A 23,772-nucleotide genomic window follows, 5' to 3' on the forward strand; every position below is an offset into this window, starting at 1 on the left:
TCAGAATTTTTTTCAGTTTCAAGATCTTTGCGACAAGTTCTTTCAGAAACTGTCAAAAAATGTTCCATACTAATTTAAAAAAAATTTGGCGCCAACTTTGTGACGTCATTTTCCCGCCAAAAAATTCGAAATTCGAAAAACAAAAAACATACGATTTTTCAGAATGACGAGTTCTATATTTATACAAAATTTCAGGTAACTAGTACCAAAAACGAAAAAGATGAATGAAGGTGAGCGTTTTTGGGTCACTTTGTGCCCACCGTGATTTAGCGTTTTGCATGGTACCGATCAGAATTTTAAATTCCTTTGACTGCTCACCCACAGATTTTCTAAGATTTTTTTTGAGGGAATTTGGTTTCATTTAAACTAATACATTTTTACTTACATGGTCAGATTCTACGTAAATTATCATCACCTGCCAACCTTGATTTATAAGTGAACGAGTTTAAATTGATGTCCGTTTCTGCAGCTCCAAGAGAAATTCCTTAACTTCAGATATAATTAAACTACCTTTTTTAGTTTTTGTGTATGCCAGCGCCAACGCTTGAGAACAAGAATTTAAAAGCATACGTCAGCACGTGACGTAGCTTTCGAGCGAAATGTCCCAACTATTGTCGGTAGCAATCTCTTTTGATAAGACTTGTACGACGGTCTCGGTTTGGACGCATACAGTACAAGTAAAACAAGAACACAATCATCCTTGATTTGGACAAGACATTGGTTAAAATTATTTTACATCCGGTTACCAGTTTAACTATTCCTATTGATTTTAACGCAAATAAAGCAGGAATAAAACGGTGGAATTGAAAGTATCGATAGATAATCGATAAGAACATGTCATACTTCTTGAAATCATCTATGGCCAACTGTGGGCCCCTACAAAAATCGAGATTATCCCCTGATTGCAATCTATTGTTGTAATCCTAATGCTATAAACGTCATATATAGTTCAATTGGAGCTTGGTTTATAAAACTCGTGCCACTTTCTCGACCAGTTGACCAATCAAAAGACGGTGAAAACCAATTAGTTCACTGGTTTTGCATTGAGTTTTGGTTCTGTTTCCTTTTTGATGGGCAGGATGATTAATTTGATACTTTGTTTTGCAACACTCAACTCTCAATTCGTATTTCTAATATAAACTATTAAAGAGATCAATCGTGAGGCTTTGTTATTCCCTTTTCAGCCAGTTGACTCTTTGCTCGGTCAAGGTAACTGGGGTCTGGATAGCCACAACTGCAAAGTTAATAAAACAGGATTAAACTTAGTTTCATGCCAAGGTAACGGCTGTGACTATATATTTGAATAAAACTGAGTACTTTCAACAAACCCTCAATTATTTACAATTTGGTTAGATGTGATTGCAAATGTTTTTTGTGTCATTCTAATCATCCATGAACCGATGGGTCTTGATCGAGCGATTCGGGTTGAAGCACCGACCAGATTTCTTGGGCTGCGTTCTTGGAAGTAATATATTATTATTATCAAAGTTCATTTGCCCCGTGTGTAAAAGTAGCTCCGGCCGATGATCAAATGCTGGCCCTGTGACGGACTAGCACCAGATCCCAGTCAGAAAATGTAGTATTGTAGTCCAAACATCGTTATATCAATATTAACACCTAATGAATCAAAACCATGAATTCAAGTAAATTGGAGCCGCTGGCGTAATTATTGGGTATCTCCAACGCAGATCGTACACTTTGGATACTTTCTTATATACTAATGACATGTTGTTATGCATGTTTGTTTACTACTTGCATAAACGCTACCCTCATTACATCACAATGTAATGTGCCGCAAGAAATAAAGTATTAGTCCAGTAACTTAATTGACTGATGGAAAAACCGTGTATAAATAAAGTTATCTTATCTTATCTTATCTTATTATCCCTATTGAGACCGGGGAGGGGGGGGGGGGGGGCTGTAAAATGCCGAGATGGGTTCCGTGCCGAATAGGGTACAGACGAATAAATTATGTAATTATGCAATTATGCAACACGCACGTCATTAGACCACCAGCCGCGCGATAGACAGAGGATAATGTTGCATAATTGCATAACATAATTTATTCGTCTGTACCCTATTCGGCACGGAACCCTTTTCGGCATTTTACAATAATTTTTGTGTTGTCGATTAATAAAAAATAACTTAAATGCAGTTAGTTTTTACCTTTTTACGGTTTTTAAGCACAGTTTTATTGAATTTGTGTACTTTTGGCACAGGTAGCCCAAGCTCCTAAAGGAGCCGTCAACGTGTAGACTACATATGACATTGCGTAATAACCTTATTATAAGGGTTTGTATGGGAATATAACGATCGTAAAAAATAATTCAAAATAAAGGGAAAATATCCAATAAAATTGACTTACCTATTCTCTTCTATGTAAATCTTGTGTTTCTATGCCATATGTAGTCTACATGTTGACGGCTCCTTTAGGAGCTTGGGCTACCTGTGCTTTTGAGTGGTTTTCTGGCATTTTGAAAAAAGTTTATATTCCAAGATGGCGGCCGTTTTGACTCATGATGTAATTGTCACGTAATGTGACGTCATCATCCCACGTAACGTATACCAAAAAGAAAGACGTTTGGACATACTATACATCTTACAACTTTTATTGTGGTTGCTTAAACATTCTGGAAGTTACATAGGGGGGGGGGGGGGGGGAGGTGCGGTTCAGAAGCCTTTCCCTCGGTCAGTGGTCGAAAAAGCCAGGTCTGAATAGGGTTAAATAAGTGACTCTCTGGTTTAAATCCTAGTTTTAAGTTTCATGGACAAAATCCTTACTTGGCTGGGCCTCCACTTCGATTAATTTTCAGTTCGATGCCGTTCCATACAATTTTATTCTCTTCGCCGGTAGCGGGGCACTTTCCAATGGTAAATATCAACCGTGAATCAAAAGCCGTTCTCAACAAGTTGCACAATTCTTGTCCTGCTGGGCTGTTAGGGAGGTAAGATGTACAGAAAAAACCACAGTATGGCTGCCCCGGATTTGGATGCTCCGAACCTACAAAGAGCGGGCAGAACACTTCAATCGAAATATATACAAAATGACACGCTTACAGAAACGATTCAAACGGTACCTTGAATTCCTTTGTCGAAGTTAAAGGTAATGGCAAGGGTTCCAAACTCCTCGTACCCCGGAAGTGAACTATGTGACTCTGCCCTCCATGACATGTACCCAACTGGTTGGTTTCCTCGAAAAAGATTTTCCTGCTTACAATTTGGACATGTCTTCGTCTTCTCGACAAACCTTTTCCAACAGGACTTGCAAAAGAAGTGACCGCATTGCAGTGGGTAAACAGGATCCTTGCTTAGATTCGTGCACATGGCGCAATTCGGTTCACTTTGTTGATGAGTTCTTTGCATCTCGTAGGGCGGTACTGTAAAAGTAAGGTATATATATGCTGATAAGTTCTCTCTGATTGGCTAGACAGTCTATAGAACATTCAGATTCGTTTTATATCTGTGCTATCATACTTTAAAATGGTTACCATACTGATAGACCAAACGTAAATTTAAACACTGATCTGAGGGCGTTATACCTACCGATCGTGTTTCTTTAAATTTTATTTGTCAGGCATTTTCACTTGGCAAAACCATTCGGAAAATGGAAAATGGAATGAAATTTTAAGGTTCTGTTCATCCAGGGTTTTCCTCCAAAACATCGATTAGTCAAAATGTACTGTAAGTTCCAATCTTTCTCGAGTCATTGGCAAATGTAAACCTTATCCAGAAAAAACAATACAGCGTGTCGCTGGTGGGTGAATATAAGTTTTGGCCGTGGTGCAGCATTTGCTGTACGTTTTTGTTTTTACTTGTAGCCAACCGACCTGTAAAAATTTGTGCAAAGCCCAGTGTGGGCTAGTTGGCTACCATAAGTGTCAAGCCTAATTACATTCATAACTGCAGCAAGTATTGGTCCCATAAAATACTATAAAATGATCTTAATAAAATATCGAATAGTAAGATAAAGTTAGGTATTTTTTTGACAAGAACACATAAAACCAGCTGATTTATTAGGCTACTGTCAAACTACCTACAACAGATAAAACGTTCACAACTTGACCAATTACTGTTAAATGCTTCAGCAACAGCATTCTGTATTTATGTATCTTACTATAGAACGATAAGAAAAATGTCTCTTTACCTCCGTCCTGGCGTGCAATTCTGTATTCACCTGTTGGTCTTTCTTTCATGGTATCCCGGTCGTTGACGCTTTCATATGAAGCTGTTGGTGTTACTTCCTTTGTTACGTAGGACGTTTCCGACTGATTAGAAGGTAATGGACGTTTGGGATGCGTTGTTTTATCGTCTGTTGCGTCGGAACTTGACTGGTCAAGTTCCTGCTTGCTTACTTTTGTCTCGTTTTCGCCCTGAATGGGTTTGTTCTCATTTTTGGGAAGTTTACTGTTGTTGTCAGTAGCAGATATCTGAGGTGATTCTTTCTCGGTATCCTGCGACTCGGTAATTCCACCATCAGGCGATAATCTAGTCCAGGACGCGGCATCTTGGTCCAATTGTGAGTGACTTGACTTTTTCTGATCTTTTGAGTGTCCTTGGTGGCATTCATCATTCAACCTGTCTTCACTAGTATTCTGATTGTTGTGTTTTGGTTCTTGATTCTCTTCCTTCGAAGCTTCCTTAATAGACTCCTTCTTCTCTTCTTTGTTTTCGTTCATTGATTCACCAGGATCAATGTTCAGATCGCCGTTTACTTGTTTCCCGAGTTTTCGTGCAAGAAGTCTTCCTTCATCTGTCACAGTAAGACCAGGTGGCGAGACACTTCCAGCAGCATGCGTCATGCCTCTTCCTCTTCCAGCGTTAGCATTCTCTGTTTTATCCTTTTCTTCAAACTGTGTGCCTTCACTTGATTTAGATCCTGGTTTTCTATGTGGTCTTCCAGAAAAATTAGCTGCAAGAACACCTCTTCCTCTGCCGAACGCTGGTTTAGCTGCAGTGTTCATGTTTGACAGCTCGGAGCTTTTCACTGAAGCAGAGGCTTTTAAGGCTGCTTCTTTGTTTGTGTCATTAGCTTCAGTTTCCACATCTGGCGTTTCGATGCTAGTGGGCGGACTAGCTTTGTTTGTACTTGAAATATTTTTGTTGGAAGGATGCACCTCCTTAATTCTATCGAGCACCTCTTTATGGTGGTCACCGCTCTCGTTGTCTGGACCAACGCTTTCATTTGGTGTCTCGGCATCATCGTTTTCCCCACTCTTCTTGGATTGTTCCTCAAGTAGTTCATTAGCTGAGGAAAAGGAAGGAGGCTCAACTTTGGCGTTTGAGGCAGAAGAACCCTTTTGTTCTTCAGTGGATGGACGCTCCTGGTGTGTTGGTTTTGTTGACGACGTTTCTTGAGAAGTGTAACGCTTAACAAACTCTTCACGGAAGAAACTAATTGTTTCGTCGTCAATGATGACGATACGCACGTCACGGAGAGTGCTGAATTCGGCGTCAGTGCTTGAGCTAAACTCCTCCACTGCCTCAAACATAACTTGAGCGCAAATGGTCTTAGGCATGCCGAAAATACCAGAGCTTATAGCTGGAAGGGCAATGGAACAAAGTTCCAACTGCGCGGCAAGACGAAGACTTTCCAAGCATGCTATGTGAAGAAGTGAAATGCTCTTCTTTCTGTCATAATCATTCCATCTCGGGCCAACTGTGTGTATCACAAAACGACAGGGGAGATTGCCACCTCTTGTGGATACGGCATCGCCTACATTAAGCGGCCGCCTATTTCTCTGTGACATTATTCGTCGCGACTCATCATCTATTTGGCGACCTCCTTTGCGCACTATTGCAGCCGCCACACCACCACCGTGCTGAAGCCACTCGTTGGCTGCATTGACTATGGCATCCACTTGCTCGTCAGTTATATCGCTCTGGTGTAAAGACAATTCTACTCCATTATTTAGGAGCTGCTTTAAGAACGGTGCCTGCGATGCAGGAAATCGATCTTCCTGGGATGTCTCGTTCTGTTCTCGAGCACCAATATTCGTACTTCTTTGACCGCGTCTGGTCTTTCTGGCACCGCCTTGTGGTAATCCAAGCTTTTCCCTCAAGGCTTGCACCGAACGGATAATTTTAGTCTTTTCTGCATAAACCACCAACTTGTTTCCTACTTTTTCAATGACCACATCATTCTCAGTTTCCACGGAGTTAATCACCTCAACGGCTATATCATCGGCATTATTTAATTCTACTTCTTCTCGACCCACGTTCGGGAAAACGATTTGTGACCCTCCACGGGAAAACAGTGAAAAAGGTGAACGCACGGGCACGCGTGTCATGGCACGGCACGCTAAGCGTGTCACACATCGCACGGATATGCGCATATTTAATAGGTAAAACAAAGAATGGCACGGTTGATATTGTTTCGCACGCTAAAGCTTTTATCTAAGAGAAGTGGGCTATTTGGCACGCTTAACGAGCGATATGACACGCGTGCGAAAGGACACGCGTGCGATATGGCACGCACGCGTGCGATAAGACACGCTTCCCAAACCAGCCTTCGTTTGTAACTTTTACATCCGTTTAACTTCTTATGGCACGAACGGGTCGAAGCTATCTAAAGAAAAACATGCTTTTCAATTTTTGTTATCATACTAAGACAAACAAGCTCGCATAACTTACGTACTTACCCGATGAACGTGCATAACAGTTAGCTAATTCCAGATCGTACGAGGCTTATGCATAAGAAGAAAATAAAACTTCGATTGAAACCACGATATTTAATTGTGCTTTAAAAATATAGATTGCTCGCAAGAATTCAGTTCATCGAAATCTGTTGATTGCAAGTAAACTTCGCAAGCGATTTGTAAACCCACGCAAAATTAAAGAACAATCGATCGCGAAGCTCGCTGCTCAATCTTCGCGCTCGATCGCTAGCTATTACTAGTAGCTCGCCGCCCGAACTACACGCTCGATCGATCGCTTTTTTTTGTGTTCGTTCCACGGATTTAAAAGAAAAAAGAGAGAATGCTTGCAGTCCATTAATCCCTTCCCGATTATCTGCCTTGGGCGGGAAGAGTAGTCATTTTCCCGTTTCCTGACCAGCCCATGCGCGGCCGCGAAACACTGGGACCAAGGACTATTTTGTCAACATGGCGGGTCAGTCGGCGGGTGAAACGTAGCGACAACGTTTGTGACAATAAATTTGGCTTTAGTTTCTAACGTAAGCCTTCGCTGGTTTTATCTCCGATTTTCTGTCGTTTACTTTGAAATTGATACTCAATTAAAAAGCTCGGTTCGTCGAAAATCTGCGATTCAATGTTTGTTTGTTTCGAAAGCCGGCTTATATGGCTGCCGCTACAACTATGCTTATTGAGCACCGACCTTGCAAAAGTTGTACGTGTGATAGTTTTACAAGACGAGAGAACGGTAAGTTAAACTTTTCTCTTGGACACGGCTAGCGTGTCATTTTGCACACTTGAATTGCGTGCTATTTGACACGCTGGCGTGCCATTTCGCACAGTACAGTGCTCGACACGGAACATTGTTCGATAAGACACGCGCCTTTGTTTTTATCGTGCGATACTAACAAAAGAAAATTTTTAACTAGGCGTGCCTTCTGACACGCTGCTCGGAAGCCGGCGTGTCATTTTTGCACACTGCCTATTGTTTAGCGTGCCATTTTGGCGTGCCCGTGCGTTCACCTTTTTCACTGTTTTCCCGTGGAGGGTCACATTTGATAAAGATCAATAAACGCATCACATCCCTTCTGGTAACTGTCTGGATCGTTCGGTGTTTTACAAGGATGCAGTTTTACGTGAGTTGCGTTTTCACTCCAAACGATCTCCACGCCATATTTTTCTTCAATGTCTTGAAGGTTCGTCTTGTACACCCGTTTAAGAAGTTTCATGAACTGTGGCTGAACCTCAAAGCTGTTGAGATCTTTGCTGTCGACATTGTCAACGGCTTCAGTGTCCCACGTTTCCGAAGAGTTTTGCTGGGTCTGTGTGGTATCACCATAATGGAAAGTTTCGTTCCCTCCTTCCGATTGCCGTTGAACTGAGGCGCGTCGATGGAACATGTCTTGAAAAAGCTTTTGCGCACTTTCAATCTGGTTAAATGTTCCAGAGAGAACATATTCCTTTTGAGAAACGCCGCGACATTCAACTACCGTCCTTTCCTCTAGAACTTTGAGGGCTTTCTGCAACTCTTGAGGTGATAGCTGGAGCCTATCAAAGTCAACACGTGCCTTAACTTGCTGAAAAACCTAAAACAATAGAAAAAAACAGTGCTATGATTATTACTACATGTGAGAAAGTTGTTCCAATCCGACTGCAAATGTCATCACGTTCTCCACAATTTAACTTTGGAAAACAGATGACAAAATTATTCAAGTTTATTGTACAATTAACGGTGATGCTCCTCTTTACTAAGCAAATTTTATTTTTGTTTATCTGAACAAATGTATATGTCTTTTTTACTTCTGAGAAAAAAATACACGTAAACTGAGATTCCGATTTTACCTCCGGGGGATCATCTGGAATAAATCGATGAATCTTCAGTGTTGATCCCTCAAGTTTGTGAGAATGCTTCAGCACTGTTTCCACAACTAGACAGGTGAAGGAAAAAGAACATTTATCGAAGAGAGCACGTGCAGTTGAATCTTTGGTAGCAATCAGTCATTATATACATTAACTGCGAACGTCATATACACGCACTTTATAATTTAAAGACAACCTTGTAGTCGTGGGAAATAGGGTGGAGGGGCAAAACCACCAGTTAGACTGGTACTGGCAATTTTCTGAATTGCAGTTAAAACAACTGTCAAGTATCAAGGAACACTCTAGTCGAAAATGTCTATGTACAACTATTTACAACAACTAAAAATGATTAATATGAGTCTCGTACATATTTGTTTTATTCTAAAGATTTTGCTGTGGACATCTCGGCATACAACTATAGCTGAAACTTTTAAAACGTCCTGATTAATCGTAGAGAGGTGTACTTTTCTTCTTCATTTTATTCATCTTTCGTCTATTCAGTTGCTCGTTTCAAATGGATATGGCCGTTGTAAAATATATACAATAAACAAGTAGCAAAACGTCACCGTACGATTTACGAATGTTGCTAGGTATAAATACAGCTCAGTTGCTAGGTCTCATTTACCTTAATTGAATTGTTTGACTAAAAGCGGTTGGTATTTTTAAGTGTAGAATGATCAAAACGTTTTTACTTCTGCACACAAGCACAGCGAGACCTTATACCGGCCATTTTATTATATAAAACAAATTTCGTGGAAAAGGTTAACCCTCGGACGTACAAGGGAGGGGTGGCTGGCACCCCCCCCCCCTCCGTAAGGTGTTTCGAAATTTTGAGAAGATGCTTTACTCTACAATGCTAAACCTTCCAGTTGCTGTTCATTCATCCCTTGCCGAAATTGTGATATGTCAACCATGTGTCCATGCATAGCAACGTCATAATTTCAAGTAGGCCTGGCCAAAAATCGTCATTTTTAACATTGTACTTTATTTTTTCCAGTTTTTTGAAAGAGAATTGTGCGATTTGTTGTGTTTGCATTCCATAAGCATTCTGGCCTGATTTTGCATCAAGTTCCGTTATTTTCTGACTTTCTAAGATAAATGACATGCAATGCATGCAGAAGCGATGACGTTTCACAAAGAGTCTTACATAATTTTGAGGAAATTTGTCAAAAAATTAACGTAAATGAAAGTAGGCGACACCTTGTGCGTGATAAAGACTGTCATCCAACTGCAGCTTACATTTTTTAAACCTAAGAAGCAATGTCAATGTGATTGAATAAACTCGTAGTATAGTTAGGATCTGATGGAATTCAAATAAATACAGTAGTTATGAATTTACAGGCCAAGGATGCAAAGTTAAGAATACATTTTCTTCGTAGATTTGCTCAATTGCACAACAGTATTATTTTATTTTATATTTTAATTTTTTTTTACATTTCTCTATGTTGTCAAAACAAAGATTGCGTGACTTCCGATAAACGACATACGATACGCGGGAGCTAGGTTTTAAGTTGCGAAAAAGGTCAAACGGTCTCTTGTTCACAGCGGTCCTGTAAATTATAAGAATTAGAAATTTCTGTCTACTAAATCTAATAGATCCCATCATATAAAATTAGTCTCTTTCGTTTATACACCGTTGTGATGAACCATTCTAACTGCACGGGAGTATTTTGCTCTTGTGTTCTACGCGGCAATTTCCTGTTAAGTTAAACTTGATTTCTATTCAATTGCGCTAAAGAGATCCTGTCGATCGGCTGCCTGCATTTAAGCGATGGCGTCATCAGTTACACGTCATCGCTTAAAAATGGTGACATCCAAGATGGCGGCTCTAATGACTCACGTCCAACAAACTCCATCCACCGCCCCCCTCTCCCCATCTTGTACGATGGTGGGGGTATGAATTTGCTTGTACGTCTGAGGGTAAAACTGTTTTAATGCCAAGGTCGCAGATCATTAGTTGGTATCTACCAGGAGTAGACATTATCGCATCAAAAGGTACCTTAAAGCTGACTCCACAACTAACGCACAACTTGGATGACACTTGATGTACTCCCCACCCCGACCCTCCCCCTAGTGGAATCCAATTTAAATCATTTCCAGCGTATGCACACATCACCATGCTCTATCACAGGGGCAATTCATGTATTTATATCCCACTGAGATAGGTGGGAGTGGGGGGGGGGGGGGGGGGGCGGAAGCTACTCAGAGAAACACAATATAATACAGAAGGTAACAAGGAGAATTAAACAAATGCCAAGCTACCCAACATCAACAACAGTCTAGCCAAGAGCACAAAACAAGCCAACGAAACTCCAACATGCATTGCACCAATCTCCATAATCTATCAATATTTACAGACTATTACAGGTAACTTGATATCAAGGGCCTTCTCCTTAGGGAATGGTCAATAAGGAGAGGAGGGGGGAGGGGGTGGGCTGGCGCAAAAAGAAAGTGGGTCATCAGTTTTTGAGCCCTTGAAAAGGGGTGGGTCATGTAGTTTTGATTTACATGTAGGGTGGTGGGTCATCTTCAGTAACTTTTAACTGTTATAGTTCTTCTGGAAATGAATAGTAACACTTCCCTCCGTAGACTGTGGAGCTATGTTTGATACCACAACGCTTCTTGCCGCTTGTTCTTCGTCAAGAAGCTGGATTTTAGGTCCATCGGCAAGACGCCGTTCTGAAATACTTGACATTTTGGGGAAATATTCCACGGGAACTGCATTCAAATCAAGATCTGATGTGGAGAAAGAGAAGTGCGCGAGACTGGAACCAAGCCCTCGTCGCGTTTAATGAAACGAAACCTGAGCCATTATGATTGTTTACCATTTACAAGAAATCTCGGAAAATTTCCGTCGGGAATTTCCGTTGGGAAGAGTGCGTTCCATTTGGACACTTATCTCATTCGTTCTCAGGTTCCTCTCTGTCGCTCCCTCGAATTTCCAGCGAAAATTCAAAATGGCGGCTCAGATGTTGATGCTGGATGAGATCTTCGATTCTTCTGTTGAAGATGAAATTGTAATAAATTCCGAGGATGATGGTGAAATCGTTCTGTTTGCAGCAGCTGCAACTTTTATGAGGCGTGACCTCAACCGAAATCAAGGGTATTTTGAAGTTTCTGTTCCGACATACTCGATCGATGAGTTTAAAAGTCACTTTAGAATGACAAGAAGCACCGTAGAGGCTCTCTGCAGAGAGGTACAGACCACTGGAAGGGTGCCACAACGACAGTCTTTTGGAAGGCCACCGATTCCCCTCGATAAGCAAGTCTTAGCATTCTTATGGTTTGTTGCAAATTCAGAGGTAATCCGTTCTGTGTCAGACAGGTTCAATGTGACCCTGAGTAGTCTGAACAGAATACTTCATCGCGTGTCAAGTGCCTGTGTCGATCTGCGACAACAGTATATCAAGTGGCCTAATGGTAAATTGCAATTTCTGTTAATTTTCTAGAACTTTTGGAGCAAATTTCCTTCTCGTAATAAATATTATTGCCTTTTTTTTCGTTTCGTTTCTGTTCTCTTCCACAAATTTATGAATAAAGAGTTAGCTATTTTCAATGTCATGTACTCAATAGGGAATGAAATGAATGAAATAATGGGAAATTTTCAAGCAAAAGGACTTCCTGGGTTTCCAAGAATTATTGGTGTTATTGATGGAACTCACATCAAGATAAGAGCTCCAGTAAGGCAGCCAGATGCGTATATCAACAGAAAGAAATTCCATTCTCTTGTTGTCCAGGTGAGGATCATATTTTTTCCTTGTTAGAGTCATTACAATTTAAACAATGAGTCAGCAACAAGCTGTTGCTGTGGGTATTAAATAAATGTATTGATTAAAACAATAAAAATGAAATAAGTAAAATTATCTTTTAATGTTGCACTACAGATTGTGTGTGATGACAACATGATGTTCAGAGATATTTTAGTGGGTTGGCCAGGCTCAGTCCATGACTCAAGGGTCCTCAGAAACTCCTCCCTATTTGCAACTGCTGCAGCCAAGTTCCCTGGGGACACACATCTTCTTGGTGATGGCGGATACCCACTAAAGAGGTTTATTCTCTCATTTGATTGTATTGTTTGTTTTGTTTTTCTACTGTATTTTGGTAATGGCTGTCTGCCATTACACACAAGCACAAACATGCATACGCACACACACACACATGAATGTATGTGTAAGCCAAGCAAGAGTATTTAGGTATTTCACCTTTCATTTTCCTCCATTCATTGATATAAAATGAACTAAGCAACACATTGAAGATTCAGTAAAAACCTTCAAGTAAGAACCTATTGGTTTTCAGATTAGCCTAAACAGGTTCTTGCATAATGGGTTATTAACACAAAAAATTGGCATTACATTGCATCTGGGGTAATAAGGCTTCTAGGTTACCTATCTCCAAAGAGGATTCAGATTATATTTTCCCAAAAGTAAACATATTGAATCAATTTTAAAAAAAATATGAACCTGTTTTCAAATTAAGGCTTAATAGGTTCTTATAAAAATGGTATCTCATTTGGAAATTTTAACCTAAGAGGTTATTAAATGTAAGTTCTTACTCACAGATTTTTACTGTATTGTGAGTAGCTTCAAAATACCTTTAAATTTAGAAGTTGAACGAGTTGCCTTAAGTATGGCATTTTTTTTTCAGTTGGCTAATAACCCCATTCAGAGACAATGGGCACCTTACTGCAAGGCAGAGAAGGTTTAACACTAAACTCTCTGCTCTGAGGTCAATTGTTGAAAGATCAATCAGACTCTTGAAAGGGAGATGGAGGAAACTCCTCACACTAGAGCACCTGGATTTGGAATTGTTGGTTCACCTTATTATGTCTGCATGTGTTCTGCACAATTTTTGTCTTCTTCATGATGACTTTGACGACAGCTACTTCTTAGATCATGATGATGGTGATGATGGAGATGATGGCGGAGCAGTTGCAGGACACCTGGATGGAGGAGCTCCAGCAGCTCAGGCTAAGCGCGTGCAACTAATGAATATCATCTGTTGAATCCCTTAAATATTTTTGGTACATCAATGACACTTTTGAAACAAACAACACAATATGAAATTTTATTTAGCTTGTTTTGCTTCATACCACTAAAAAGGTTCTGTGTGTTGATCAACAACCCTTGTAACATCTATAGTTGTGCAATTTTAAAGTCTTAATCAGGTGACTTGTACACTCACTAAGCAAGAGTTCAAATAAAGCAGTGAACAACATTGTGACATTGGTTTTTGATTTGAAGGTGTTGGCGGAACTATGAAGAAATGTTTAAAAGGGAGTAATGAGGGGAGGGGGAGGAGGAAGTTAATCTAACCAAATTATTGTTCTCACAGAAACACAGCTCCTTTCTCTCCCTCATGTACATTTATTAGTAATGCTAATGAACGACAAGTACCACATTTATAAGGGAATGGACCCTAAGATACCTCCAGCAAACTATAAGTTGTATCTTGAACTGAAGATAATTTTTGTAAACAGGAAAAACAAATAAAATGATATCAAAATATTTCCTTTTAAGAAAAAAATAATTGTTTTAAATAACAATGCAACACTTAACAAACAACAAGTAGAAAACAATGCCAGAAGAACTATCCAGGCTACATGTTTTGAATAAATTAAATGGACAAAAAGAACTTAGAAACAAATGTTTTGTTGCTGGTCTTGAAGGGTAAGCAACAGAGAGGAAATCGTGGGGTGTGTGTGTGTGTGGGGGGGTTTCTGACAATTCCATTTCAATATTGCATCACCTACCCTGTTGCCTACACTCCAACACCAGCAACATTTTGTTTCAATGTTCACTTCTTGTCCATATATTCGAAGAAACGATTAAAGAAAGCCGATTTTTCGTCTTTCATTTCTTTTAACACCTTTAGCTTTTCCTCTTCCACTTTTTCTCGCTTGTCGCTATACGATTTCAAAAATTCAAGCATTTCCGCCGCAGAAGAGCGACTTTTTGGCTTCTTTCGGCATCTTTTTTGCTTGGTGGCCTTGCCTCTTTTGCCAGATGAATCGCTTGTACTTGTACACATTCCTCCTGTCGACTCAGAGGACGAATCGTTATCTGAAAGTTGTTGGCTGCCACAACCAACTGGATTCTGATCGTTCAACTGTATTGCGCTTTCCATCGTAATTACGGGATGAACGGTAGCATCCTTAGCAAGGCACTCCGATAGTTCATCATAAAATTTCCAGGTCCTCTTGCTATTGCCAGTTTTCTGGTTGTGATCTTCTATCTCCTTTTGTTTTAAGGTAATCTTTCCGCACTTCCTCATACATTGTTCTCCGGAGACCAAACGACCAGATGTTGTGGTAAATTGCTCGGCTATTTTCTCGAATACTTCTCCCTTCGTCGCTTTCCCGCCAAACCTATGCTTGTTATCGACATATGTTGTGATGAGCAGTCTAACATCTGTATCCTCCCATCGTTCGAGTGTGGGCCGTTCAAGTGTGGGCTGATGAACAGTGGGCGGTTCAAGTATGTGCTCACTTGAAATGGTAGAAATGTTAGCTGAAAACAAACAATGTTACAAAAAATAAAAACTTTGGATGGAATAAGCTTCTTGCTCTCAGATGTAACATTTTACGCGCGAAATCTTGCTCAAAGAAAGTTTCGGGTTTGCCAAAAATTGTACATACCATTTACATTTACATAAGAGGCACAATCGTGATGCAGGTAACTCTCCAGATTAGCTAAAAGCAGGTGACAAACACTGCACTGGTACAAACCCGCCTGTAAACTTAAAGGAACTCCCCCCGCCATTTTAGTCTGAGAGCAACAAGAAAGGCCTGGCTGCAAAACAGACCGTGAAAGGATTGGGACTGGTCAGAAATACGAAAAATTTGTAAATGGAACACACATTTCCATCGGGAAAATTTCCACTGGGAAAACGGGACTACCTTTTCAGGTTGTCCGTTTATTTCGGGAATTTTCCAGTGGAACGAACTGAAAAGTCGTGTTCCATTTACATCCCACCCGGAATTTCCGGAAATTTTTTGTAAATGGTAAACACCCTCGCCATTAGCGACAGTTCTTTAATCATTGATATATCAGAGGTTCTAAGGCAATCTTTTGCTCGCCCTTACTGTTCACAAATACTTTTATTAACGTCCTCACGGTTGCTGAAGAGAGAAGCTTTACTTTGCCTTTCGATTTGGAAAGTTTCGCCACGTAATACCACAGGGGATTCCCGGAAAGCGAATTACTTCCGCTTTCGATTTCTCGGAAAGTCATTCGCACAAAATAGCTCAATCCTGTATCAGAGCTTGGACCAACATGGCCGAGAAAATTATACACGAAGAAAGAAGTGCTGGAACGGTAGTTTCTCGAGTGGAAAATGACTTTCACATCGACCCGACGAGTGTTTCTCGAAGCATATTTGTAACAGGTTTTCAAGCGACAACAAAATCAGAAGATCTACTTATTCATTTTCAGCGAAAGAAAAATGGCGGCGGTGATATCGACAGTGTCATTATCAGTAAGCGAGGAGCTGCAGTAATAACCTTCGACAGCCCTGAAGGTAAGATCTTTATGACCGACCGACTTACTAGTTATAAAGAAGAAACCTACTAACAACCTCGTGTCTGAGGACTTATAAAGCCCCTCGAAGGATCGGGAATATGCTAATCCCTACGATATTCGTTGCATGCAAACCGAAAGTGCTGTGGATGTCGATCAAGCTGTGTCATACTCGAATTACATTTCTTTTTGGCATTTAATTAGGCTTTTCGTGTCGTAGTCGTTCAGTAATCATTTCAGTTTTCTTTAAGAGTAACAACACTTTGCTTTATTATAATTGCATGTCAAGACACCGTGACTGCCTCGATCGAAGCTGGCATCTAATTGTTTACATTACTCGCTGAATGTGCATGACTACATGATTATTATTCCATAAAGAAAGCTAACCTGAACTGAATGTAGTGGATGTTTATCGCTGAAAGCTTTTATCTATTTAGTGAACCTGTGCATTTATGAACTACACAGGATTTTAATATTGCAAAATTATGGCAATGATCGACGCATTGCTTTAGTTTAAATTTCAATGGTTAAATTTGCATGGTTATATGCTAAATTAAAAGTGTCACACAATCACGTTTGCCACATTTCTCATCACAGATGTCAGCTTTTAGAACACACGTATATTTTTAGGCAATGATAGGCAATTCTGTCCCTTCACTGAGTAAGTGCCTGCGGTTTATGAAAAACACAAGACTGAACATGTCTTTTTGTAGAATTATTTCAGTGGTTCAATAAAAACTGAGCAAAATAATCTGCTTTTTAAGCGATGACGTGAAACTGATGACGTCATCGCTTTAATGCAGGCACCCGATCGACCGGATCCGTTTAGCTCAATCGAACAGAAATCAAGTTTAACTTATTAATAACAAGAAATCGCCGCGTAGCAAAAGCAAAATACTCCCGTGCAGTAAGAATGGGACACTACAATGTATAAACGAAAGAGACTAAATTTTATGTGATGGGATCTATTAGATTTAGTAGACAGAGATTTCTAGTTCTTGGACTGAGAGACCGTTTGACCTTTCTCGCAGCTTAAAAGCTAGCTCCCGCGTATCGTATGTCGTTTGTCGCAAGTCACGCTATAATATAACGTAATCTTTGTTGAGACAACATAGAGAAATCAAAAAATATATATATATAAAATAAAATATTACTGCAGTTGTACAATTGAGCAAATCTACGAAGAAAATGTATTTTTAACCTCTTGTGAAACGTCATCGCTTCGTATTGCATGCCGTTTATTGCATTCTGTCATACAACGCTGTTGTTTGTCTTGGTTTTTGTAAAAACATTTAGCTTAGTAAATGATAAAAATGGCTTCAAAAGTGGTTCTCCTCATTCTAACAGTTTGAAAACATTACAACCTGCATGAGCTTCTATTACAGTGTTAGATCTGGCTCATTTGGAAGAATATAGAATGTAGCCACACTCACAGGATCTTATTCATCCTCTACTTCCTAGAACAAAAAATTTAGGCTCCTGTTACTTATGTCGACAATCAGCAAAATAAACCCCATTTAGTAAGGGTACTTTTTCCAAAACATTCATTCGCACTTACTAACTCCACTCTTTGATTGTTAAAGAAACATGTCATCTTTCAATATTGTCGCAACCCCTAGTTGATAATTTACAAACATCAGTCCAGTCCTAAATAAAAGCATTTTAAAGTACCTCCAATAATCATAATCAGTGATAAAGCAGACTTTCTTTTCCTGCCTTTAACATGTATGTGGTATTTTGTCATGTCATTTAATAGTCGTCAAATCAGTAGTACAGCGGGAACAGGAGTTTCAAGGAGTTGCTTTAATAGTCAAACCGTACGAGGAAACCATGACGAAGGAGGATCATAACTTTGAGGTACCACATACCGGGTGTACGTATTGCTTTCTCTCCAAACCGTAAAAAAATATATTCAGGTTATTTACTTATTTGTTGTTTTTAATTTAAATATGTGTTCTTTGATAGATTGAGATTTTGCCTTGTTATTGAAGATGATTTTCGTTCTAAAGTTGTCAAAGGAGCATGATCCACTAGGCGATATTGTTATAATACTAATACAATGCATAAAATAGAAAAGTCAGCAATGATGCCACTTTTCCAATGTTCGGTTTACAGGACAAGGTCTTCTGGAGAGATTGATCATTCCGTTTTATCATTCATTTTTGTGCTAAACTCCTTAAATAAACTGTTATTTTTCTCAGACCTAACGAGGTCATTAAAAATATATTTTTTATGTTTTAAAGTGATTTTTAAGTCGAATTTATGTACGTTCTTTTGTTGGGTCAGGTGTTTGAGCTGGTGTCTGCAGAGCTTTGCTTGGAAACTGTGGAACTCCTCACCCGGGAGCAAACGATAACCCTTTTAAAGGAAATCGCTGGCAAAACTGGTATTGAGTGGATTGATTCCAGTGAATGTTTTATAATGCCAGGAGCTTTTAAACAAGTGGAGATGTCACGTACCTACCTACAACAGGCTTTAAATCAAACTTCACCGATTCACCGGTTTGTTCCAGATGATCTCGTAGAGGTAAATAAAAAAACGTTGGGTGCAAAGTCACAGAAGTAAAGGTCTTAAGGAAGACCAGTGTTTTTTTCTCGAATTACAAAAAGGAATGTTAGAGTTTCCAGTAAAGAGGAGTACATGTATCGCCATTTATTGTCCTTATCAACAAGCGGAGCTTCGCCTTTTTTTTTTAACAAATGGGATAAAATCTACGTGCATAAAGTAATTACATCTCGTAGTATTAAATCATGTGCATTTTTAGTGCAGAATGCACTATTGTGATGGTTTGTTGGGGCTGTCGTCCGCTAACCCGCTAGTGCGCTAACGCGTAAACTTTAATAGTCAATTAATTAATTAATATCAATTAATTAATTATTCCTGTGGAGGGGGTTGGGGTGGGAGCACCTGACCATACCCCCCAAGTAAAACGTGGAGCATATCTACGTTACTTTTATATGAGGATCTCAAAGGTATATATTTGTTTCAGTAAAACCTTTGCTCTCCTTGTGGTACTACGCAACGTAATTTACACCAAACGCATGCGCAGATTAGGCCCGTTCCAAACGCCGCTCCACTCATGTGCCGAACCTAACTGGTGAATAAAGTACGGCAGAAGAGCGGCGTTTGAATCAGTTTGGTCCGGCAGTTTTAGTTAGGTTCCGGGGAAATTACTTCGCTGACCGGGCTCGCATTTTGTTTATCTTTTAATATGTTTCAGCTTAAGAGAAGCGGAACTTCATGGGAAAATTGTTTCAATTGGTGGTAATTCCTTTTTGCTGTTTCCCCAATTGATAAGATCAGATTTGTAGATTAGCATTTACAAACTAATTCTCGAGAGAAAACCAGTTTAAATAATATAAATCTCGCGGAATGAATTTGCTTTTCCGGAAATATTATTATTATAGCAAAACTTGCGTAATGGTTTGCTGATTTCGACTGCAAAAACCTTTTATCATCCTCAACGCAGACGTTCAGTCAACATTATTATTGTTAACAACTTGTTTCCGCGAATTAAGTTCGACACAAATACGCCGTTTGAATCAGCTGTCGCTCCAAAGTCGCTCCAAGGTCGAACCATACTGAGTTAGGTTCGGCACATGAGTGGAGCGGCGTTTGGAACGGGCCTTAGCTAGTCTACATTGTTTTCTGGAACTATCATGAACATCGCTTGTATTGCGTGTTTGCGGTAGGCTTCCTGCAGACTTCTTGGCGCCAAGTAAAAACCGCAAATTAATTAAATTAGATTTGAGACTTTCACAGCGCTTTCGTAATTAGGTATGCAAAAACTTGCACCGGGATTTTCGGCGTGAACACCTGATAACCAGGAAACAAATATTCTAGCTGTTTACTGTTTCTTTAGTTTTTGAGAATCGTCTTTCGTGCAGTCTAAACCGCAGCTTAATTAAATTAAACAAATGTCATCGATGCCGCCGTAAAACAAACAAAAAACAAAAGTTTCATTTTATCGCATTTTCAAGGGGGTGTCGGTAAAACGCCGACTCGGGGTCGGGGTCAATTTTTTTAATTTTCTAAAAAAAATTCACTAATTCAGAATTCAAAAAAAGTAAAAGTATTCAAAAATACAAAGTTTATATTAGCGTGTGGGGCATTTCGAGTTGAAAAAAATCATTTCCTTCACAAATTCGCCACAAATTTTGATTCTTATAAGTTCAAAAGTGTAACAGAAGAATTTCAGTTAAGGTCTAACAGGCGTAAGGTGAAATTTAACTTTTAAATACAGTTTCGCGGTAAGATGTTGTTCTCTACTTTTCTGTAATCGAATAAGTTACACCCGCTTGCAATTAATGTTACGCGCATAGCTATCTTTGATCTACGTCCATCTTTCGACATCATCTTTCGACAGCATCTTTCGAAGTTCTGTTCTGTTTGCCAATCAAAACCGATGGATGCCCTTGTTGGTTTCACCCACAAGGTCAAAAGGTCATGCTGGTGGGCTGTGATTGGCGGATTTCGATCCGTGTTGTTTGTTTTAACAAATTGCTATGCACCTAACGCTGGAAGCGAGTGTAATACTTCAATTTTAGCCGTTCTTTGCTCATTTTGCATTTTGTTGATCAATAAAACAGAACCACCTTGTGATTCATAAGAACTTAAAAAAAGGCTTTGTTTTAAAAGACTCTTCGGTTTTCAGTCCAACTGAAACAAATTAGGTATAAACAATGATAAACAGATAATACAAGAGAAACTCGCGTAGACGTTGTCTCGCAAATATTCTAAATCTGTTTACTTTTAAACATGCGCGGCAGATTTTTTTGCAGTAGAATTTGATGGGCATGAACTGTTTCAGGTGTAAATTAGATTGTTTATGTTTTTGAGTAATAAAAATTAAAGCTGCCTTTCATATTAAAAGAAGTATTTTCAAAGAAGTAGAGCGGTTTGTTTCGACAGAGAAACTCGCACGTCGGGCAGTTTGTTGTAACATGTTTCTTCAACAATCGAAACATACAGCCAGCTTTTTAAAATTTGGACAGACGTGAATTGCTTCATTTGTGAACTGGATAGAATTTGAACAGCAAACGAAGATTGTATGGTGTGTGCAGTAAGCGGGAGCGACGAAAGGCGGGCAGGCTACAACTCACCATTTGCGTCGAAAACGATGTGTACATTTACTAAGATCAATTTTAATTAAAATGTCTATCCGCATTTCCGTCACCCAAATTGGAGGGATGGCTAGATACTTCCACTTATATTTTAAACAACAACAGAATGTAGAAACTTAAAGATTGCGAGACATGTTAATGCGAGCTTCGCTGTCTAGACAAAACAATTCTGGTTCCTTATAAATATTTTTTAAAAAAGAGAGGCGGCTTTATTTTAACGGTATAAACCTGAATCAATTTTCTCTTGCTACACAAAGGTATGTACAATTTAATATAAACCTGAAAAAGTTCATGCTATGTTAACGAGGAGCTAACGCTCAGAAAGAAGTCGGCAGCAAATTCTATCTGCCAAGATAAACAATTTCACCTGTCACCTGCTAGACCACAAATTTCTTCTTTTATTCTTTTGAACTTATATGGATCAAAACTCCCGGCTATTTTGTGAAGGAAATGCTTTTTTTCGACTCAAAATGCCCTAAACGCTTATATAAACGTTGTCATTTTTTTCTTTTTGGAATCAGTGAATTTTTTTTAAAAAAATTAATAACTTGACCCCGACCCCGACCCCGACCCCGAGTCGGCGTTTTACCGACACCCTTTTCAAGGTCAAGGAAGACAAAAGTATTTTGTTACAAACAAACACAAGTGTCGTGTTACGTTTGCAAAGATTAGCGTAAGGAACACCTGGGAAAGAATACAAGTAGCCTGTGAACAGTTTTTCCGAAAGTAAAATAAAGCAAATAAACACGAACATATATAAAACATCATACTTTCAATTGTTCCATATTGCATTCTGCACGTACCAAATCATCGAGATTTTTTGTTCACTTTAGGTTTTTCAGCGAGTAATGGCACGCGTAAACTTTGATAGGTTCCAGCTATCACCTCAAGAGTTGCAGAAAGCGCTCAAAATTCTAGAGGAAAAGACGGAAGTTGAATGTCGCGGCGTTTCTCAAAAGGAATATGTTCTTTCTGGAACGTTTAATTTAACCAGATTGAAAGTGCGCAAAAGCTTCTTCAAGACGTTTACCAGGGTCGCCATTCCTTCCCGCAGCAATCAACAGGAGGAAACGAGACGTTTCAGTATGGAGATACAACACAGACCCAGCAGAATTCTTCACAAATATTGGACACAGCCGCCAGCTTTGAGGGTGAGCCACAGTTCATGAAATTTATCAAGCGAGTTTACGATAAGAAACTTTAAGATGTCGAAGAAACATATGGCGTGGAGATTCTCTGTAGTGAAAACGCACATATAGTTCAAATATCGCTTAGTAGAGCAACAAAAAATCTACGCAGTTACCAAGAAGGATGTGACGCGTTCATTTCTATCTACCAAAAAAATTATTTGAATATGCGCCGAGAAGTCGTGGAACTAAAAAGTGGAGACAAAGGTGGAACACTTATCGCCGAAGCGATTAGCAATGTGGAAGCGGAAAATAAGGCAATCATTGAGATTAGAGACAACATCTTACTGGCCTGCGGAAGAAAGTAAAATAACCAGTTCAGTACAAGCCTTGAAAGAAAAACTTGGATTATCGCAAGACAGCAACAGAAATACCAGACCCACAATTACTTGTAAAAAACTTTTACATGTTACCAGTTCTTTCCTTCCTTTTTTCAAATTTCAGACATTATTTGTCTGCCTTTCGTACAGGAGGGGAGGACTACAATTAATCTGTTTTAGTCATACTCTGAAGTAAAAGATATTAACTTGAACTGGCAAAAACTAACTTCAAAATTTTGTTCCCTTAGCAGGCAGTAGAGTAGGAGAGGAATTGAGGCAGGCGAGAAGCGCTTGTAGCGAACTGGAAAGAAGATTGCGAAATGAGCTTGCGCAAATACGTCAAACCCTTGACAACGAAGTACGATTGCGCAACGTAAGAGAGCAGGAGTTAAGAGAAAAGGAAACAGTTGTTGACAAACTAAAGAAAACATTGGGCGGAGAGCAACAGGCCAGAGCTAGAGTGGAACAAGAATTGAGACAAGAGCTTCAAAAGAAAAAGAACGCTATTAGGGAACAACAGCGTCGTTTAAAATACGAGCACCAGCAGAAGACGGTCTTGGAAGAAAGACTGAGGAACTTCCAGCTTCAAATAGTAGAAGAAAGGAGCAGGCACGCTTCTACCGAAAGAGAATTGGAATCCGCCTTGTCTGCAGCACAGGAGGAATTGGCTGAGTACAAGCAAAGTCAACCAGAACTGAGACAAAAGCTTCAAGTGAAAGAGAACGAATTTAGGGAACAACAGCGTCGTTTGGAAGACGAACACCAGCAGAGGACAGTAGTGGAGGAGAGACTGAGTAACTTTCAACTTCAAATAGAGGAAGAAAGGAACAGGCACGCTTCCACCGAAAGAGAATTAGAATCAGGCCTAGCTACAGCTCAGGAGGCGTTGGCTGAGTACCAGCGAAGTCAACAAGAACTGAGTCAAGAACTTCAAGTGAAAGAGAACGCTATTAGGGAAAAACAGCGTCATCTGGAAGACGAGCACCAGCAGAGGACAGTAGTGGAGGAGAGACTAAGAAACTTCCAACTTCAAATAGAGGAAGAAAGGAACAGGCACGCTTCCACCGAAAGAGAATTGTCTGCAGCACAGGAGGCATTGGCTGAATACCAGCGTCGTCAACCACGTGATTGGATAATCC

The 23,772-nt window shown here is 39.7% G+C and overlaps 4 protein-coding genes and 1 long non-coding RNA gene across 5 annotated transcripts in view; 3 read left to right on the forward strand and 2 right to left on the reverse strand.

The window, feature by feature from the left end:
• Positions 1-23,772, forward strand: part of LOC144649122 (uncharacterized) — a 111,941-nt gene that overhangs the window by 39,840 nt on the left and 48,329 nt on the right. The window lies entirely within an intron of this gene.
• The window catches only part of LOC144649065 (uncharacterized), an 83,067-nt gene that overhangs the window by 32,568 nt on the left and 26,727 nt on the right, over positions 1-23,772 (forward strand). The gene's annotated exons all lie outside the window — the stretch shown is intronic.
• On the reverse strand, positions 271-7,586 carry LOC144649059 (uncharacterized). The gene is made up of 4 exons (XM_078508523.1): positions 4,145-7,586; positions 3,078-3,377; positions 2,782-3,001; positions 271-1,234 (listed from the first exon to the last, which is right to left on the reverse strand). Exons 1-4 carry the CDS (start codon positions 6,330-6,332, stop codon positions 1,153-1,155), a joined length of 2,790 nt encoding a protein of 929 aa, XP_078364649.1. The 5' UTR covers positions 6,333-7,586; the 3' UTR covers positions 271-1,152.
• LOC144651143 (uncharacterized) lies at positions 14,283-15,247 on the reverse strand. Its single transcript, XM_078511036.1, has 2 exons — positions 15,124-15,247; positions 14,283-14,995 (listed from the first exon to the last, which is right to left on the reverse strand). The coding sequence occupies exons 1-2, from the start codon at positions 15,245-15,247 to the stop codon at positions 14,283-14,285; spliced, it is 837 nt and encodes a 278-aa protein (XP_078367162.1).
• Positions 15,434-23,771, forward strand: LOC144651144 (uncharacterized; the record flags this gene model as incomplete). Its single annotated transcript, XM_078511037.1, has 5 exons — positions 15,434-16,004; positions 17,760-17,860; positions 18,290-18,529; positions 22,181-22,277; positions 22,885-23,771. Coding segments are annotated over exons 1-5 (1,569 nt in total), but the record flags the coding sequence as incomplete, so codon positions are not given.

This window comes from Oculina patagonica, chromosome 4, assembly GCF_052425735.1.
Source record: "Oculina patagonica isolate OP01 chromosome 4, crgOcupat, whole genome shotgun sequence".
Lineage (NCBI taxonomy): Eukaryota > Metazoa > Cnidaria > Anthozoa > Scleractinia > Oculinidae > Oculina > Oculina patagonica.

What these genes read in the sequence shown, in the direction of transcription:
- LOC144649059 (XM_078508523.1), bottom strand. Translation starts at nt 6,332, where the DNA reads ATGCGCATATCCGTGCGATGTGTGACACGCTTAGCGTGCCGTGCCATG. An exon ending in AATTGCACGCCAGGACGGAG is followed by an intron (nt 3,378 to 4,144) that starts GTAAAGAGACAT and finishes TTACTTTTACAG; the next exon opens with TACCGCCCTACGAGATGCAA. An exon ending in CTTCGACAAAGGAATTCAAG is followed by an intron (nt 3,002 to 3,077) that starts GTACCGTTTGAA and finishes CGCTCTTTGTAG; the next exon opens with GTTCGGAGCATCCAAATCCG.
- LOC144651143 (XM_078511036.1), bottom strand. Translation starts at nt 15,247, where the DNA reads ATGGCGGGGGGAGTTCCTTTAAGTTTACAGGCGGGTTTGTACCAGTGC. An exon ending in CTCTTATGTAAATGTAAATG is followed by an intron (nt 14,996 to 15,123) that starts GTATGTACAATT and finishes GTTTGTTTTCAG; the next exon opens with CTAACATTTCTACCATTTCA.